The sequence below is a fragment of the Delphinapterus leucas genome, chromosome 2, assembly GCF_059928025.1.
Source record: "Delphinapterus leucas isolate spDelLeu-1000000601 "Yukka" chromosome 2, BTC_Dleu_Yukka2, whole genome shotgun sequence".
Classification (NCBI taxonomy): domain Eukaryota; kingdom Metazoa; phylum Chordata; class Mammalia; order Artiodactyla; family Monodontidae; genus Delphinapterus; species Delphinapterus leucas.
Window position 1 is genome coordinate 4786700 of NC_143130.1, and position 19840 is coordinate 4806539.

The 19840-nt window shown below is 42.0% G+C and overlaps 2 protein-coding genes across 4 annotated transcripts in view; one reads left to right on the forward strand and one right to left on the reverse strand.

Annotated features, from left to right (window-relative positions):
- The window catches only part of STAM (signal transducing adaptor molecule), a 67090-nt gene extending 65920 nt beyond the window's left edge, over positions 1–1170 (reverse strand). For 2 of the 3 annotated variants that reach the window (XR_002645587.2, XM_089906368.1), the window contains exon 1: positions 947–1170. Coding sequence is in view for 2 of the 3 variants with exons in the window: in XM_089906368.1 (XP_089762494.1) it covers positions 947–986 (40 nt within the window). In the remaining variant the exon portion in view is untranslated. The remainder of the gene's footprint in view (positions 1–946) is intronic. The other variant, XM_022580612.2, reaches the window with a different exon arrangement.
- Positions 1171–17458: 16288 nt separating this feature from the next.
- The window catches only part of HACD1 (3-hydroxyacyl-CoA dehydratase 1), a 34812-nt gene continuing 32430 nt past the window's right edge, over positions 17459–19840 (forward strand). The window contains 2 exon segments of the mRNA XM_022580610.2: positions 17459–17580; positions 17583–17775. Coding sequence (XP_022436318.1) covers positions 17517–17580; positions 17583–17775 — 257 coding nt within the window. The 5' untranslated portion in view covers positions 17459–17516.

A 19840-nucleotide genomic window follows, 5' to 3' on the forward strand; every position in this document is an offset into this window, starting at 1 on the left:
CATGAAAAGCAACTCCATTAGGGTGTCCTTATTCTTCTTTACTCTAGCAATTAGGCACGGTATTTAACTTGCTTTCACTCCACACGTGTGTGCCCCAAATGCTAGGAGCATTCAAATCACCCCAAAATTCTCTCCCTGAAAACTCAAACTCCTGTAATTATTACCCTCAGAACAGGAAAACACACACACACACACACACACACACATACACACACACACACAAACTAACCTGTTGAATTGGTATGATCAGTACTTAAAACCGATGACTCAGAAAACCAAAAATAGACCATTTTAAATTCAGAACAAATTAGCATTTTCGGATCCCAGGTCCTCTTCCACAGTTAAAGTACTGAGACCTACCCAAGGAAGGCAGCCCAGTGTCTCTGGCTCTCAATGACGTCTACACTGTTGCCAAGTATTCCATCTTCATCACTCTCTCCCAAGATCTCTGACAGTCCACCCTGAACCAGAAGCTCTGTCCTCCCGCTACAGTTCTATCACAGATTTTAAAGTCCCCTAAGGAAGCCAACCTAAAACATTCCCCTAGTTCTAGATGTCTGACATGTGTCCCGGGAAACACTCTATCATAGGGATTATCATCCTACGCTAGCGAAGACTCCCTAGCTCTCGACTCTGTCCTCCCAGAAGCACCGTCCCAGCACCAGCTCCCGCCCCAGCTGTTCCTCCGCGGCCTTCGTCACCCACCTCTCCAGCAGTTCTTTCGGAACCCACAGCCCCAGCTCAAGGCCCGTTTCCCAGGCTCTCACAGTCCCCCTTCTTTCCAAGAGGATGCGCCGAGCCCCCAACCTCCTCCAAACTCTTACAGAAAGAGCCTCAGGGTAGGGGCAGGACTCGCCCGGCTCGGGGATCCAGACCGTCCGCCAGGTGCGGGCACAGCGGGCTCGCGGTCGGCCGGAGGTGGACAGGGGGCGGCAGAAGCACCTACCGACGTCCTGATCGAAGGGATTGGTGGCAAAGAGAGGCATCTCCACTGCGTGCTGAGATGTCCGCAGGGACTCCCCCTCGACACCACGGGAGTCAGGGTACGACCGAGGAAGGAAGGCTCCTCAGACAAAAACAGCGACCGAGACGGACCCCCAGGGCTCCGCGACAGCTGCTCCTCTCACCGACCCCAAGCTACCGCGGCGGCGACGGCGGCGACAGGAGCGAAGGAGCCGCGAAGGCCCCCGGCGCGGAGCCTGTCGGGAATCTGGGCGCCCTCGGCGCCGCCTGCCCAGAACCTGCCCGGAACCTGCCCCGCCCAAACCGGCCCAACCCCAGCGCCCCCTCCGCCCGGCTCCGCTTTGAGTAGCCACACGGGAGAGTGGCCGTGATGCCTGCGCTTCCTGCTTTGGCCTTAGTCGGGAACCTCCGGAGGACGGGGTCCTCCGGGCGCGCCGAAGCCGACTAGCGAGCCCAGGCGTGAATCAGAGGCTGAGTAGAAAGAAAAGGGGTCGAGGCTGGGGAGAGGGGAGATCCCTTTCTCCCACCCGTTCCGTCGGTTGTCACAACTTTGTGGTCCCTGGGGAGGGGGATGGAAGCCCCTTCACTCGGGGGCATCTAAGTAAAAGGGCTGTGAGTTTAATTCTCTGCCTGCGGTGACAAGGAACTTGCTCGGTGAAGTCATGTGAGCGGGGCGGCTTGGCCAGAGTCCCCACGAGGGGAGTGTCGGGCGTGCGGCTGCTCGCGGTGGCTGAGGCTGCGCTGGCACCTTCCCGAGAGGCCCCGAACGCCAGCTTTGGAGGCTTGGTCAAAAGCACTTCTGGCTGGGCGTTGGCACCTACTGACTGACTGTGCACTGACTAAGCGATTACGGTGATTGGCAAAGCAGTGGCACAGCGCAAGAAGGTCTACGATACCCGCCCCCCCGCCCCAAACCGAGCAAAAAGAGAAAACTGAAAAATGGAGCTAGCGATTGATTAGTGATTCGTAATAACTTAAACTATTTCGTCATTTTATTTATAACTTTACAAAAAAAATTATATCCTGTAGAAATGTTAAGCAGCATCTTCTAGAGATTTTTGCATCCCTCTTGGAAGGAACTTAGAGCATCTTGCATGTAAATTGAAGTTATGTAAGTCTACCAAAATTAGAGCACTTCCGAATGTAGCATGTAAACGTTTACAACGTGTGGACAACAGGATTGGTATTGTGGAATATGAGGAGGGCTTAGAAACATCCATTAAGAATGAAGTCCCATTTCTAAAAGTGAAAAATGACGATTAGAGTAGCATTTAGATACGTGTTTCTCATTGAGACAAAGATGAAAAAGAGTCAGGGATGTGGGGAATCGTACACTCACAATGTTGGATGAAATTATTACAGTCTCCCTACAAGAAATATCTGGAAGTATGTAACACAAGCTTTTAAAACCGTGAATACCTTTGGACCCAACAATTCTACTTTTTTCAATTCATCCTAAAGACATTCTTTAAGAACGTGAACAAATATATTCATGGCAACCTTGTTTATAATATCAGAGCATTGTTAAACACGAAAATGCCCGACATTTAGGGATTGGACACACTACTTCCCTCTTGGTGCCTCAGTTTCCTCATCGGTATGAAACAGGAGTAATAATCAGGTTGTGAGAATCAAATGGATTCACACAAACGAAGCCCTTATGGGCCCAGCATACAGCAAGTGCTAAATAAATGTAAGTAATCGTTTTAACTAGTATTCGTTCAGTAAGTCATAGTACACACAATGTAAAAACTCCCCGGCTATTAAAGGTGATAATATAGATCTATATTTACATAGACAGACATCTAAATACATGAGTTTGTAAAAGCAGCTTACAAAACCATATGAGATTACAAAATACCCCCAACTTTTAAATTCTGACAGGAAATAGGTGAGAATATTCAGATTATCTCTGAATGGTAAGACTTGTGATATTTTGCTCTTTAGGCACTTTATATTTTCCAGATATTTTAGTGATGATTCTATATGTCTTTCAAGAGCAGAAAAAAAGTTAACACAGCAATGTAAAAAATGTGGTACATTAGTGCCACCGGTTCTTAATATTTTAAGGAGCCAGTACCAAAACTTGCTTGTGTTTCATTATGATGAGTATACGATTCTTCCAAAACATCACTCTTGGTATGTGAAGCAGAGCATTCTCTCTCAAAAACCGGTTCTTGATTACTGGGCTGACAGAAACAGGTGTCTACCTCAAGTTCCCGGGCATTAGTGTCTGGGGCACATTATCATAATTGCCATGTATCAGAGCCAAATATTTATGAAGATGCATTTGGATGTGCTTTGTGCTTCGCTGAATAATTCTGTTGCCAGCGATAAGCTAGTGATCAAACTGTTCAAGCGGTGATCATCAATATGTGAGCACTGGAAATAGTGAAGTAATAACATGACTATTAGTCTTGATAGCATTATCTATGTATTCTGACCTAGAAGAATGGTTATTACTCTTTGGGGCTTTTATCATTAATATGCTATAAATAATAAACATTTTAAATATTATTTAACATAAAACCAAATAGAAAAAGTGCAAGTGGTTTGTATTTTGAGGTTAGCTTTCCATTATTATCCCTTGAAACATTAAAACTACATGAGTTTCACTTTTAGTTTTACCATAGTTTTTTTTTTTTTTTTTGCGGTACGCGGGCCTCTTACTGTTGTGGCCTCTCCCGTTGCGGAGCAACAGGCTCCGGACGCGCAGGCTCAGCGGCCATGGCTCACGGGCCCAGCCGCTCCGCGGCATGTGGGATCTTCCTGGACCCGGGCACAAACCCGTGTCCCCTGCATCGGCAGGCGGACTCTCAACCACTGCGCCACCAGGGAAGCCCTTTACCATAGTTTTTTAAACGTTGTAGAGACACTTTCAAGTATTTCTGTAATATGTGTTTATGAAATTCTATGGTTAATTTAAAAATGTTAAATCCCTTTTTTTTTTGTTTGACTTTGAAAATTCTTCTGTCTTTAAAAACAAGACAGCAACATGCAAGTGGAGTTACTCCAGGAAAAAACTATAATTCTAAAGTTTAGGAAAAGAAATGCCCTAAGAACGTTACTAACACTACTCTAGTTCACACTCTTATCATCCTTTGGATGAATTATTACATTCATCTCCTACTATGTTTTTCTCCTTTCCTACTGCTATGGACTGAATCGTGTCCCCACAGAATTCATATGTTGAAGTCCTAACCCCTAACGTGATGACATTTAGAAGTGGAGCCTTTGGTAGATAATTAGGTAATTAGGTTTATATGAGGACATGAGGTTGGGGCCCTCATGGTGGGATTAGTGCCATTATAAGAATAGACACCAGAGACCTTCCTTTTTCTCTTCTCTCTGCCATGTGAGGACACAATGAAAAGGCACCTGTATCTGCAAGCCAGGAAGAGAGAGCTCCCCAGAACCCAACTATGCTGGCACCCTGATCTCAGACTCCAGCCTCTAGAATGGTAAAAAATAAATAAATTTCTGTTGTTTAAGCCACCCAGTCTATGGTATTTTCTCATGGCAGCTGAGTTAATACACCTACCTGTCTCCAAACCATTCTCCACACCCCTGCTGGAATGATTTTTCTAAAACACAAATCTGATTATGTTATTCCTTTAAAATTCTCATATGGTTCTTCAGTCACTCAGTCGTTTAATAAATATTTATTAACTCCTTATGTGTACGAAGTACCATACTAGATGCTGGAAATATCATAGGGATAAAAGCTCTTTTATGGAGTATAGCTTATGGGAAATACAGTCATTAAAGAAATAATTAAATTCTAATTCCTTAGCATTACATCCTTACAGAACTGGCCCCTGAAAATCTCATTTTTAAATTTTATTTATTTATTTTTGGCCACACTGAGTGGCATGTGGGATCGAACCCATGGCCCCTGCAGGAAGCGCAGAGTCTTAATCACTGGACTGCCAGGGAAGTCCCTCATTTTTTTAAAGTCTTTTTTCATGCCCTCTACTTTAGTCTTTCTGATGCCCCCATACTTTCCATGTCTTCAAACAAGCAATTCGTTCTGCCTTTCCTGCTCTGATTCCGTACCCTCTCTAAACCTCCACTCAATTTCAATTCCCAAAAGCCTTTCCTAACTCAGCACCTGACCTGTACTAGGCATGTAATAAGTATTTGTTAGTTGATTATTGGCCGTTTCTATCATAGCACTTAATGGTATTATATTTGTTCCAAGTGTCTTTTACTACATAAAAACCACCCAACCTTAGCGACTTAGGACAACAATAATCATTTCCTTTGCTTGCAAATCAAAAAAGTTGACAGAGCTCTGCAGGCACAGCTTGACTTTCTTCCACACAGTGTCAGCAGGGGTGGCTCGAGGCTGGGATGACTTTACACCTGGGGCTGCAGTCATTCGAAAGCTTGCACACTTACCTGTCTGGCCACTGATACTGGCAGTCCGTGGGGTCATTGGGGCTGCAGCCCAGAACACCTACAGGGAACCTCCTATGTGTCAGCATATCGGGCTGCGCATTGCAAGAGGCAGGAAGAGAAAACCTCCAGTTTCTAAGACCTGAGCTAGGAGGCGGGCACAGCAGGGTTTCAGTCATATTCTACTGGACAAGCTGTGGCCGCATCTGCACTGACGGGGAAAGGAAATAAAATCCAACCTTCGATGGAAGGAGTATAAAAGAATTTGGGGGCCATATCTGAAAGCTGCCACACTATTATAACTTTTTACTTGTTTGTATAGCATTGGTCTGTGACTCTCTTATCTTGATATTTCCAGACTTTCCACTAAGTGTTCCATAAATATCTGTTAAATGTAGTAATAAAATATGTCACGATTAAATTGGCACACTTCTGTTACCAGCCATGGGAGAGTAACAGGATCTGGACTTACCTTTCACCATAACCAAGAGAAAGCTGGATAAAGTATATGGAACAACTGATTTCAGACCTAAACCAACAGACTGGGATCCCAAGGAGAAAGGGAACAAGCAGTGAGCCCTATGATCGCCACAGCTTTCTGTCCATGGTCAGTTTCTGGACTGTGCCACAGGGAGGGGAAACCCCAAAATTACCAAAAGGGATAATAAATGACATTTTACAATGATAAAGGCATAAATTCACCAAGAAGACATAATAATATCAATTGTGTATCAACCTAAAGACAGAACTGGAAAAAAGGAAGCAAGATTTACAGAACTGATAGGAGAAATAGATACATCCATAGTTTTGTTAGCTGTTTTAATACTCCTCTCTCAGGTAAAGATAGAACAAATAGAAAATCAGTAATTACTTAGAAGACTCGAAGAACTCTCTCAACCAACTTGATCAAATTGATGTTTATGATGGCCCACCCAAACTCTGCAAGATAACATTCTTGCCAAGTAGACAGAACAGTAACAAAGATAAACAATATGCAGGACCTTATAATGACTCAAAATAATTTAAAGGATAAAATTAAATAGATTTTGTTCCTTGACTAAAACAGAATTAACTTAGAAAGATAACAAAGATATCTGAAAATTTTCAATTTATGTAAAAATTAAACAGTTCTAAATAACCTATGTGTCAAAGAAAAATCAGAAAATATTTTGAACTGGATGAAAGTGAAAACAAATCAAAATTTGTGAGATGCAATTAAAGTGATGCTTAGAGGAATAGTTTAAGCATTAGATATTAGAAAAGAAACATCTAATATCAATGAGCTAAGCTTCTACCTTAAGAAGATAGAAAAAGAACTCAAGTGGAAAAGAGAAATAATAAAGATAAAACCAGAAATCAGTGAAGTAAAACACAAATGATAGAGAAAATCAATAAAACCAAAATTTAATATTTTAAAAAATCAATAAAATTGATAACACTCTACCTAGATCAAAAGATAAAGAGGAAACACATAAACTGCCAGTATCAGGAATTAAAGAAGCAACATGACTATAGATCCCATAATTAAGAATTACAGAAATTAAATAATATTAAACCAAAACATTCATGAAGAAATATTCTTTTAAAAACCTTTACACCAATAAATTTGACAACATAGGCAAAAGGGGAAAAAAATCCTTGAAAGATGTAAATGATCACAACTGGGTCAAGAAGAAACAAAACCTGAAAACGTTATATATATATATATCAATAACAGAAATTAAATTCCTAGTTACACTCCACAAAAATCTCTAGACCCATGAATTCAATAGTTAATTCTATCAAACTTGTAAGGAAGAAATAATATCTACAAAATCTTTTAGAAAATACCTCAGTGGGGAACAATTTCTTAATTATTTTATGAGGCCGACATTACCCTGACACTAAAATCAAACAAAGACATTATAACAAAGCATTAAACAATATCCCTCATTAACAAAAATAATAATAATCCTTTAAAAAAGAAATTTACAGGAATATAAAGAGAATACATCATGACTAAGGAGAGAGTATCCCAGGAATATAAAGTTACTTTAGCATTTGAAAATCAACGCAGTTGACGATACTAACAGAACGTAAGAGAAAAATCATATGAAAATCTCAATAGGTACAGAAAAATACCATTTGACATAATTCAAAAGCCTTTGTGATAAAAACAACAAACTAAGAATAGAAGAAACATTTCTCAACCTGACAAAAGGCATCTTCAAAAAACTTAGACCTAACATCGCACTCAGTGGTGAAAGAGAAGGATTTTTCTATAAAAAGAAGCCATACAAGAATGCCCATTTTCACACTACTACTTAATATTATAATGATGGTCTTAGTGCTAAAGTCAAGAAAAGCATTAGAGCAATATAGGTTTCCGACTTTGCCTTTGGCCAAGATGGAATAACAGAGACTGGATTTATCATCTTGCTGGAAACAACTGAAAAAACAGACAAAATATATGAACAACAGTTGTCAGTGACCCTGGACATCAGGCAAAAAAGAGAGTTATCCCTGAGAGGTGGGACACAAATAAAGGGAGCCTTATGATTGCCCTTGTTTACTGCCTGGATAGAGTATCCAGACCATGGTATAGAGCTCAGTCTCCTTGAGATGAGAAAACAGAGCTGCAGGTCCAGAGGGGCCAAGGTTGTTACGGTTTACAGGGCAGAGCACTGGAGACATGCTGGAACCCAAAAATATGCATCACCTGACAAGATAAAATACACAACGTCTGACATCTAATCAAAAATTACCAGGCTATCTACAAGAAACCTATTTTAAATACACGACTATGTCATGGTATATAAACATATACCATGCTAACACTAACCGAAAGAAAACTTGAACAGTTATATTAATGCCAGACAAAGTTGGTTTCAGATCAAAGACTATTACCAGAAATATAGAACATCACTTTTTAATGAAAAGAGAGTCAAATAATCAAGAGAATATGAGAAAACTATATAGTTTTGCATATAGTGACAACTTCAAAGAACATAAAACAAAAACTGACAGAACTTCAAGGAAAAATAGACAACTCCATGATTATAGTTGGAAATTTCAACTCCCCTGTCTCGATAGTGATAGAAGTCAGTACTTAGAGGGATATTTATAATATAGCATATATACTGGAAAAAAAAGGTCTCAAATCAATTGTCTCAGCTTTTGTTTTAAGAATCTAGAAAAAATTGCAAATGAAACCCAAAGAAAGCAGAAGACGGGAAGCAGTAAACATCAGAGAGGAAAGCAATGAAAAAGGAAACAGAAAAACAATAGGGGAAAATAAAAGGCAATAAATAAAATTGATAAAACTGTAGTCGGACTGATGAGGGAAAAAAGAGAGAAAAGATACAAATTACAAATTTCAGGAATGAGAGAAGTGACATCACTACAGATGCTACAGATATTAAAAAGATAATAAGGGAGTATTATGGCCAACTCTATAACTATAAATTAGATAACTTAAAGGAAATGGCAAACTTCTTCAACTGCACAAACTACTAAAGCTCAGGACAGAAACAGTTAACTTGAATAGCTCTATTTCTATTAAAGAAATGTGATTTCTTGTTGAAATCCTTTAACAAAATTAACTTTGGGTCTAGATGGATTCACTGGAGATGACCAAGGGGCATGAGGAAATTGGGAAGGCATGGATTGATGGTATATCTTCATTATTTTGATAGTGGTGGTAGTAGTTTCATGGATATATATATGTCAATACTTATCAAATTGTACATTTTAAATATGTACAGATTAGTTTATGTCAATTATACCTCAATAAAGCTGTTTAAAAATCACCAACAAGAATATCCTTTGCAACAATTTATAGTTTTGATGAAACATTTTTAGACAATCACTTAAAAATATGAGTGAAGGTAAAAATGTTTGAAACCCACACCCTCAGGTCATTCCACAGCAAGATTGCCCCACCTCCCCAGGCTCTCCTAATAAATAATTCTAAAACAACTGCTTCTTCTGACTAACATGGTTTAACATGGTTTTTTTTTGAGCAGGTCAGACCAATCTGTAAAATGCAAGGGTCTATAAATAGCCTTTTCACAACAAAAGATAGTTTTATAATAAATATAAACTCCCTTGATTTATTATAGCTCAACTCTTGACTTCCACTTTTGACCCCTTGCTTATTATAAAGATTATACGTCTTCTTTAACCTAATAACTGCTAATGACTGGGTAACTGGATTAGCAATACTCAACAGTTGGTGAGGGTTTATGGTGATTCCGCTGACTCAGTTTGCAGCTGGTGTATCATGAAGGATCTTTGAAAATGAAGACGTCACCAAGGAATCTGCTTCTCCCCAGCATTTACCATTCAAAGACTTTACAGAGGCTTCCAGGTATGTTAAAAGAAGCCACAGATTTTCAAAACAGATGACTCCAATTATGAAGGTATCTCAAAGTTTCTGGGCACAGTGAAAAATGAATGTGCTTACTGTAAGGAAATATGTAAGAAGGAAAAAGGCAGCTTCATTCTAAAGCTTCCTTGCTATATCTGTGCCTATGTAGCAAATATTCCCCAAAGGAGCACTTAAAATACACTTTTTATATTGTGTTTAGTCTAACATAATTAATGTTTATAATAGCATATGTGTATCTTTCATTTCGTTTTCATTATCAATTTTGTAAGGTATGAAATTGTTCTTCGAGAATGAATTTCTTACTTATAATAATATGACTATAGAACAGAAGGATTTTACTTACAAAGGTTGGACTTTCAATTTTCTGCCTAGAACCACATTTGTAGGATTGATTCTATTTTAGAGGAGATGCTAGTAAGCTCTAGGTAATGACATCACTGTGCCTCAGTTTTCACATCAATAAAAAATTAAATTAATCCAACATTCCTCCCAAAATACAGTGCTCAATTTATCATTTTCTAGATTAGTACCTCTGTGTTTAGAGGTTTCTCACTCTTAACATTTCAGTTCTCGTTCTCTTTGTATTTGCTTTCAGCTGTACTTCCCTTACTCACTTCAGCTGCATTTTATAAATACTCTCTCCTTGAATCTACCAGCTTTCTTCTCTCTCATATTCATTCCTATTGTGATACTTACAAATAGAAAAACTGGTTAAAATTTTTAATTGTTTTTTTCTCTTCAGTTACTGACATCACTTCCTATTAATGATATCATTGTTCTTATCCTGTTGAAATACCCACATGAAGCCTAGTTAAGTTTTATCACTATATGCTAAAAACACGCATTACATATCACATTATATCACTAACATTACTAACACGGTCACTAACACTGTCACCAACACAAATCATTAACTCTGATTTCAAGATTTGTTTTAAAGCTATGATAATCAAGACAGTATGGTACTGGTATAAGGACAGACAAATCAATCAATGGAACAAAACAGACATTTGAGAAATACATCCATACATATATGGACATCTGATTTTTGACAAACATACAAAGGCAATTCAGCAGAGAAAGGATAGGTTTTCAACAAATGACACTGGAACACTTGGATATCTATAAGCAAAAATATGAATTTCAATCTATATTTCACACCATACACAAAAATTAACTCAAAATGGATTATAGGCCTGAATGTAGAACTCCAAACTATTAATCTTCCACAAGAAAACTGCACAAAATATTTTGTGACCTTGGGTTAGGCAAGAGTTTTAGATATGACATCAAAGACATAATCTATCAAAGAAAAAAATTAGTAAATAGGACTTCATCAAAACAAAAGCAACTCACAAACTGGGAGAAAATATGTGCCCATGATATATCTGATAAAGGACTTGTATCCAGAATATATAAAGTACTCTCGAAACAATAAGAACACGATTGTACCACTAAGAAAATGGGCAAGAGATCTGAATAGTCTCTAAAGCAAAGAAAATACCCAATTGACAAACAAGCACATGAAAAGAAGATCAGCCCATTAGTCATTAGGGAAATGAAAATTAAAACCACAATGAGATAGCACAACACAGCAATTAGAATACATTAATATGAAATTTCAAAGACTGACCACACCAAGTGTTGGCCAGGATGCAGAGCCACTGAAAGTCTCCTACATGGCTGGTGGGAATGTAGGATGGTACAACCCCTTTGGAAAACACTCTGGCAGTTTTTTTTATTATTTATTTATTTTTTAAATTAATTTATTTATTTTTGGCTGTGCTGGGTCTTCGTTTCTGTGCAAGAGCTTTCTCTAGTTGCGGCAAGCGGGGGCCACTCTTCGTCGTGGTACGCGGGCCTCTCACTATCGCGGCCTCTCTTGTTGGGAATACAGGCTCCAGACGCGCAGGCTGAGTAGTTGTAGCTCACAGGCCTAGTTGCTCCGCGGCATGTGGGATCTTCCCGGACCAGGGCTCGAACCCGTGTCCCCTGCATTGGCAGGTGGATACTTAACCACTGCACCACCAGGGAAGCCTATTTTGGCAGTTTCTTAAAAAGTTAGGCATATACCAACCACGCAAGCGAGTCATTCCACTCCTAAGTATTTACCTAAGAAAAATGAAAGCATAGATCCGAACAAAGACTTGTCAACGAATGTTCATAGATGCTTTATTTGTAACTGGAAAAAAAAAACAAATATCTAAGCATGAGTAGATAAATTATGTGGTGAATGGATAAACAAACTGTGGTATATCCATACAATAGAATACTTCCCAGCAATAAAAGAGTGAATTACTGGGGCTTCCCTGGTGGCGCAGTGGTTGAGAGTCTGCCTGCCGATGCAGGGGACACGGGTTCGTGCCCCGGTCCGGGAAGATCCCACATGCCGCGGAGCGGCTGGGCCCGTGAGCCATGGCTGCTGAGCCTGCGCGTCCAGAGCCTGTGCTCCTCAACGGGGAGAGGCCACGGCAGTGAGAGGCCCGCATACCGCAAAAGTAAATAAATAAATAAAAATAAAATACAGTTCATGATCAGTGGTATGCAATTCTTCCCCACAGCCAAAACACACACAAGTGTGTTAAGTAAAAGCAGAAGACAATATATAATTAGCTGCTAAAATGAATGACACATTATCAGTACAAACTAATTCTGTGGAAGAATAAGGATCCAGTATGAGCTGAAGCAATCAGCGAAAGCCACTTGAAAACACTGGTACTGAATGTAGCCTTGAAGAGTGAATGAGACTTACACAAACAGGAACGGGAAAATAGCAGTTTGGGTAGGGAGAAAAGAATGGAAGTTTGGATTAAAAGTTAGCCAGATCAGTTTACAGACAATGGACAGACCTTCTTAGCTGGGTCAGAGTATTTTGGTGACAGGCACTTCCTAAGAGATAAATGTTTGATTGGCTCCCCTGGGTTCAGGTTATAGTAGACAGCTCTGAAGCCAAGCTAACTAATCCATTTTTACCCTAAAGACAAGGGCTAATGTGTAGATTGATAAAAGATGTTTTGAAAAGTGAAACAATGTTATATGTAGAAAGCTATTCCAAATCTTTTTTGCTTTGGGGACACCTTGCTTTCAAGCAGGCTCCCACCTCAACTTTCTTTTCCCTGCCTCAAAATACCTCCATCTCCACTTCCTTCTGAGAAAGAAGCGTCCTTTCTCTTTTTGAAACCTAATTCCTCCATCTGTGTTCTTAATCGCTAACCCTCTCACAACCACAGAGATCTTGCTTCATGAAATAGCCTATTTCACATAGACAATCAGCCTCTTCGTATCTTATTGCCCCTTTGCTTCAACAAATAAGCAAATGAAACCCTTTTTTTTGGGACTCTGCTGTGTCTCAAGATATTTCCTTATTCATTCCCCTCTTCATGCTGAAGTTGACCACCAACCTAGCTCTGGGCTATATCTTTTCTCTCTCAGATTGAAACTCATCTCATTTCCTGCATCCCTCATGCCTTCTGCATTCAGTTCACTGCTGCCAGATTAACCTTGGGAAAGAGGCTTCTTCAGTATGATTTTCCTTCTCTCAAGTCTTCAGAAATTCGCTCCTGCCTTTTAAAATAGAGTGGTTCTCAACGTGTTTCTAGTCTCGCTTGATACTTTTAAGATTTAGTCAAAGTGCACAACTCACTTATCCTCAAGCTTCTTTGTTTTTTCCACCCCCATGTTCATGGTGAGCCCTCAGCCTGCAAGATCCTCCTGCAACCTGTCTGTTGGAATCATACTCATTCTTCAAGTATTCAGAAGTGATTTTGTGCCCCCAGACAAGTTATTCCCGTAGCACTCTGCGATTCACTGTTCAAATTTCTTTTACTCCGCATCTGATGATAGAATACGGACTTTGGTGTCAGGAAGAGCATCAAAATCTCTACTTATTAGCTTCTGACCTCAGGCAAGTTTCTTAATCCCTCCAGAGTTCAACTGCCTCATTTGAAAATGTGGATAATAATACCTATCTGTAAAGATGGTTGTATGGATTAAATCAGTGGAAGTGCCTGGCATATGAAAGGTGGTATGTTTCTGACATTATCTTGGAATACAATTGTGTGAGTTTCTTATCCACTAAAAAGCACTGTAGGTCTCTTGAGGACAGGCCCCATTTTTCATTCATTTTGGTACCCCCTATTGGTACGTAGTATACAGTAAATTATTTACTTTTTAAAGGGACAGTTTTAGAAGTCTGTTGCCATGTAATTTAGGATATTTCAAAGTTTTTTCCCCAAAATGTTACATTCAACGTTGTTAAAAAATATAGCCACTCTGAAAATGTTACATCTCATGTCATATTCAATGTTTTAAAGAAATAATTGGAGGAGAAACTATTAACTGTAATATACAAACCCATTCTGCCACAAAATTTGGGTTTTATGCTAAACATATCAATATTGTAAATTTTACACTTTAAAATATTTATTATGCATGACACTAAAATTGACTCTAATAATTTATATACATAAAATGCATCTGCTTTATGTGTTTAGTGTGATGAATTTTGACAGGTGTATACACCTGTGTAACACCACAATCAACAAATAGAACACTTACATTATTCCGCAAGGATTCCTGTGTCTATCCCCAGCCTGTTCTCTTTGCACACATCCCCAGCACCAGGCAACAACTTTCCTGTTTCTTGTCACTGTATATTAGATTTTCCTTTTCTAGTTTCATATAAATGAAATCATATACTACGTAATCTTTCTGCTTTTGCTCAGCATAGAGTTTATTAGATTCATTCATGTTACATGTTCAGTAGTTTGTTCCTTTTCATTGCTGAGTCATATTCCATTGTATGAACATACTACCATTTGTTTATCCATTCACATGTTGATGGACATGGATTATTTTCAGTTTGGGGCAACTATGAATAAAACTGCTATGGGCTTCCCTGGTGGCGCAGTGGTTGAGAGTCCGCCTGCCGATACAGGGGACACAGGTTCGTGCCCCGGTCCGAGAAGATCCCATATGCCGTGGACCGGCTGGGCCCGTGAGCCATGGCCGCTGAGCCTGTGCTCCGCAACGGGAGAGGCCACAGCAGTGAGAGGCCCGCATATCGCAAAAATAAAATAAAATAAAACTGCTATGAACGTTGGTGTCCAAGTCTTTGTATGGACCTATTTTCGTTCTCTTGGTTAAATACCTAGGAATGAAGTTACTGGGTCATATGGTAAGCAGGTGTATGTTGATCTTTTTAAGAAATTGCCGAATTTTTGTCCTAAGTAGTATTCTCTTGAGCCATGTATGAGAATGCCAATTGCTCCACATCCTTGCCAACATTTAAAAATATTAGATGTAGTGATGTCTCATTGTGGGTTTAATTTGCATTTCCCTAATGACTAAAAAGATCGAGCATCTTTCCATGTACTACTATTTCCATATCTTCTTTGTGACATGTCTATTCAAATTTTTTGCTCGTTTTTAAAAAAAATTATTATATTATTGAGTTATAAGAATTCTTTATATATTCTGGATACAAGTTCCTTGTTAGATATATGTATTGTGAATATTTTCACTTTTTTAATGGTGTCTTTGGATAACAGAAGTTTTACATTTTGATGAAGTTCCATCTGTCTTTACTTTTATGATAAATGCTTTGTTCTAGGTCATTGTATCTAAGAAAGCTTTGCCTTCCCCAAGGTCACAAAGATTCTGCTGTTTTCTTCTAGAAGTTTTAGAGTTTTAGCTTTTATATTTAGGTCTATGATCCATATCAAATTAATACTTGTCTATAGTGTAAGGTAAGGATCAAGTTTCTTTTTTTTTCCTTTTAATGTGGATATCTAGTTGTTTCAGCACCTTTTGTTGAAAAGACTTTAAACTTCGCATCTTTGTTGAAAACCAGTTGACCATATGTATGGGGGTCTGGACTCGATTCACTGATCTATATGTCTATACTTATGCCTACCCCACTGTCCTGTAAACTGTAGTTTTATACTGTTGAAAACAGATATGTATGTGTTCCAACTTCATTCTTACTACACATTTCTGTTATCAATTTTAGAGTTATCTTGTCAAATTAAAAAATATTCTGCTGGGATTTGGAGAGAACTGACAGTTGAACAACTTGAGTCTTCCAATTCACGAACATAGAATAGCTATTTACTTAGGTCTTCACTTTCTCTTGACAGTGATTTATAGTGTTCAGTGTACGGGTCTTGCACATTTTGTTAAATTTATCCCTCTATATTTCATGGTTTGGGATGCTGATAAGCATGAGATAGTTTTACTCTAAATTTCAATTTCCAGTTGTTCATTTCTAGAATGTATGAAAAGATTGATTTTTTGTTACATTGGCCTTGTATCCTGCAACTAGTTCCAGTAGCTTTTTTGTGGACTTATTAGGCTTTTCTAATAACACAATGTTGTCACTTGCAAATAGTTGTACTTCTTTTTCCAATGTAAATGTCTTTAAAAACAGTAGTTCATAGTTTTCATGAAATTTGAACAATTTTCAGCCAGTATTCCTTCCCCAGGCACACCTCAGACTTCCCCATCTCCCATTGTTAACACACTCCTCAAAATTATCTAAGTTTCTCAGATCAGGCTGGTAGTGCCGTCTGGGGGATGTGCCCAGAGCCCAGATCAGGATCCGCGTGGACCAGGTCCAACTTTCGTCTCCGTGGTCTTTCGGGGGTGGTCTCCAGCCCAGGGCCAGAATCAGGTTCCCGGAGGACGACCTAACAAGAAGATCGCTTCCCTTGTTCTGCACAGAATTTCTTTCACTGGATCACCAGAGATCCGAGTTGCCCGAATGGCGCTCACACACTGATTTGGGGTGACTCAAACTGTTTCAGGCCTGTAAGTGGTTTACATGGATTTCACTTAAATCTCACAACCACCCCACGAGGCAGGTTTTTAAATTATTCCCATTGAGGAAATTGAGGCATAGAGAGATTTAGTTGCCCAAGTTCACACAGCTAGTAAGACTGGTGGAGCCTGGAATTTGCGGTTTGAATTCCAGTCATCTGACTCCAGAGCCTGCCTTCTTAACTGTGTGCTTTAAGGGGAAAGAGGAAATAACTGTTAGGAGAAAGCATGTGTATCTGGAAGAAGATTTTTAAAAAAGGAGACACAGAGTGCATAACAGTGGGATACTACGTTTCTTGAGGGGAGGGCTCTTGCTAGCTTTCCATCCGTAGGTTGCCTCTGTCTGCGCAAACTTTTCTCCTTTGGTATCTTGTCACGTCCTATTTCCTCCAGTTTCCCTCTAACATCCAGCATCCCGCGCTGCAGTGCAATGAACGCCCACAGAACGCTGGCTCCAGTGGAATCCACGCAGGTGGGGCACTCCTTTTCCACCCCCCCACCCATGCCTGCTCCGCCGGCTGGGAAAAGTGAAACAGGGTGAAAAGTGGGCGCTTCCTCCCCAGAAGCTCTGAAGAATGAGTCTTTGGCGGGAGGATCCCCACGGCCTCTCTCCACCTCCAGAAACAATCTTACAGAAGTCTGGGCGGGGCAGGGCCACGCCAAGTCCAGGTGCGTTTCGGCTCAAGACACTAACTAGCAAGGCGCCCGTAGTCTGCGCCAAGACGCCCGGGCTGTCTCCAAGAGGAGGCTCCCCCAGCTGGCGAGGCGGATGGGTTTCCCCGAGAGCAGAGCTTGAGCTCGCACCCAAGGGCTCCCGGGACCCCCGCGCGCCCCCTCGCCCAGGACCGGCGGCCGGGTCACCGCGCGGCGCGCGCTCCCGCGAGCCGGGGGCGGGGCGGTGGCCCGGGACGCCCTCTCCTCCCCCTGCGGGCGGCCGGGCTGGCGGCGCCGAGGCTCCTGCGCGTGGCACATGGGGCGCCTGACGGAGGCGGCGGCGGCAGCGGGCGGCGGCGCTTCAGCGGCGCGCTCGGCCGGACCCCTCCCGCTCCCCTGCCCCTCTCGTCCACGTCCCCCGGCTGCGCGGCCACCATGGCGTCCAGCGAGGAGGACGGCACCAACGGCGGCGCCTCGGAGGCCGGCGAGGAGAGGGAGGCCGCGGGCAAGAGGAGGCGCCGGGGCTTGCTGGCCACCGCTTGGCTCACCTTCTACAACATCGCCATGACCGCGGGGTACGTGCGCCCCGAGGGGCCCTCCTCGCGCCGCCGCCCCTTGGCGTTCCGCGCTCCGGGCGCCGGCGGGCCGGGGGGCGCGCCCGGAGGCGGGGTGGTCGCGGCGCGGGGGCGGCGCGCGGCGCGGTGGCTGTGGGGGAGGGGCGTTGCAGCCGCCGCCGGGCTTGAATGGAGCGTGGTCGGGGGGGCCAGGGGCGCCGGGGCCCTGCTCGCGGGGCATTGCCTAATACGGTGCACGGCGTGCGCTGCGGCCGCGGGGCGCGGGCCGGAGGTTAAGTATAGACCCGGGCAGGAATGCGGGGCCGCCCCGCCGGGGAGGCGGCTCCGGCCCGGCCGCCGCGGGTGCCGCTGCTGCTGCAGCTGGAGAAACGCCGGGGTCCCGCCACCCCGGAGCCCGGAGCCGTCTGGCCGGATGCCCAGACCTGCGTCCTCGGCCGCCAGCCCGTGGAGTGCGTCCTCGTGCCGCCGATGGTTGGGCAGAGTGTTCCTAACTGTTCGTGTCGCTACGGGGTTTTTTGCTGTTGTTGTTTTGTTTTGTTTTTTAAGTAATAGTGCTCCCGAGAGCTTCTTACTTGGGACGGTTTTCTAAAAACCCTGCCGGATCGGAGCATAGCACTCGTGTCCAGCATCTTGTTGGCTCCATGACTGATACGCCGTACTTTTATTTGTGGCTTTGAGTACGACTTACAAATTAAGGTTACACAATGACTGTCTCTCTGCAAAGAGCTGTCACAGTGACTTGTGTCGACCGCTTTTCAAAACCGGCTGGGAAAATGCTCTTGCGTTTCTCAATGGCGTTGCCGTTTAAAAAAGTTATTTTCCCGTTATCACATGACGTATTATTAATCTATACAAATCTGGGGAAACGTTTAATACCTTTAACTTTCCCTAGGGCTTATAGAAAAATGTGATTGATAAAGATTTAATAAATGATTTGACACAGTACTGAGTACTTATTATGTGCTTAATACCAAATACAGTTAATGAAAATATTGCTATCTATTGAGGATTCGCTGTGCGCTAGGCACTGTGTCGGTCACTCTAGGTGTAGTATGTCATTTCCGGTCCTCTGCAGTCCTGTGAGGGGTGCATGATATTACATTTGATAGACTAGAAAACCGAGGCACAAATAGGTGAAGTCACTTGCTCAAGTTCCCCAAACCAGCAAGTGTCAGCCTTGGATTTCGGCACAGTCTGAATCCAGAGCCGTGCTACTTCTTTCCACTTTACTAAATTTTATAATCTTGAAAGGGAAAACTAATAAAGTCAAAGCTACTGGAGAACAATGGAGTGCCCACTGTGTGCTGCAGCCTTTAGATACCCTGGAGGCTGAAAATATCCTCTGTCCTCTGTGCTAGTCTCATCCAGTTAGTAAACACTCCGGGGATGCCTACCATTTATTAACTGGTCTTGTCCCTTTCCTTTCCAGGCCGCTCTCCCTTTTGAAGGCCGAGTTACCTTTTCAAAAAATGAAAGTCAATGCATAACTCCAGTTTAAAGCCTTCGGTGACCGCCCCCCCCATTGCCTCCACTGTTGTGGAAGGGATTTAGGCTGTCTGTCGTTCAAGGCCCTTTGCAATATCTCCCTGATTTCCTCTTTCCAGTTTTATTGCTTTTGAAGTCTACTGTAACTATGCCCTCAGACACCATGCAGTTTTATTTTCATGGCTCTCTCCATCTTTGCTCAGGCTGCTTATTCTTTGGGTAATAATCCCCGTGTTTCTGCTGTGACTTCTAGCCAAGCCACCTCTGAAGTTTTCTGGGTCTCTTACCCGACCTGCAGTAGAATTAAATGTTCTCTCAGCTGTGTTCTCACACTTCATTCCTAACCTTCCTCCCTGGCTCAGCAAATTACTGCTTCCCCGAAACTTGTTTGTCTCCCTGCCTGTGTTGAGAAGGTCCCTTGCCCAGGGGTGGGATAGGGAGGGTGGGAGGGAGGGAGACGCAAGAGGGAAGAGATATGGGAACATATGTATATGTATAACTGATTCACTTTGTTATAAAGCAGAAACTAACAACATTGTAAAGCAATTATACTCCAATAAAGATGTAAAAAAAAAAAAGG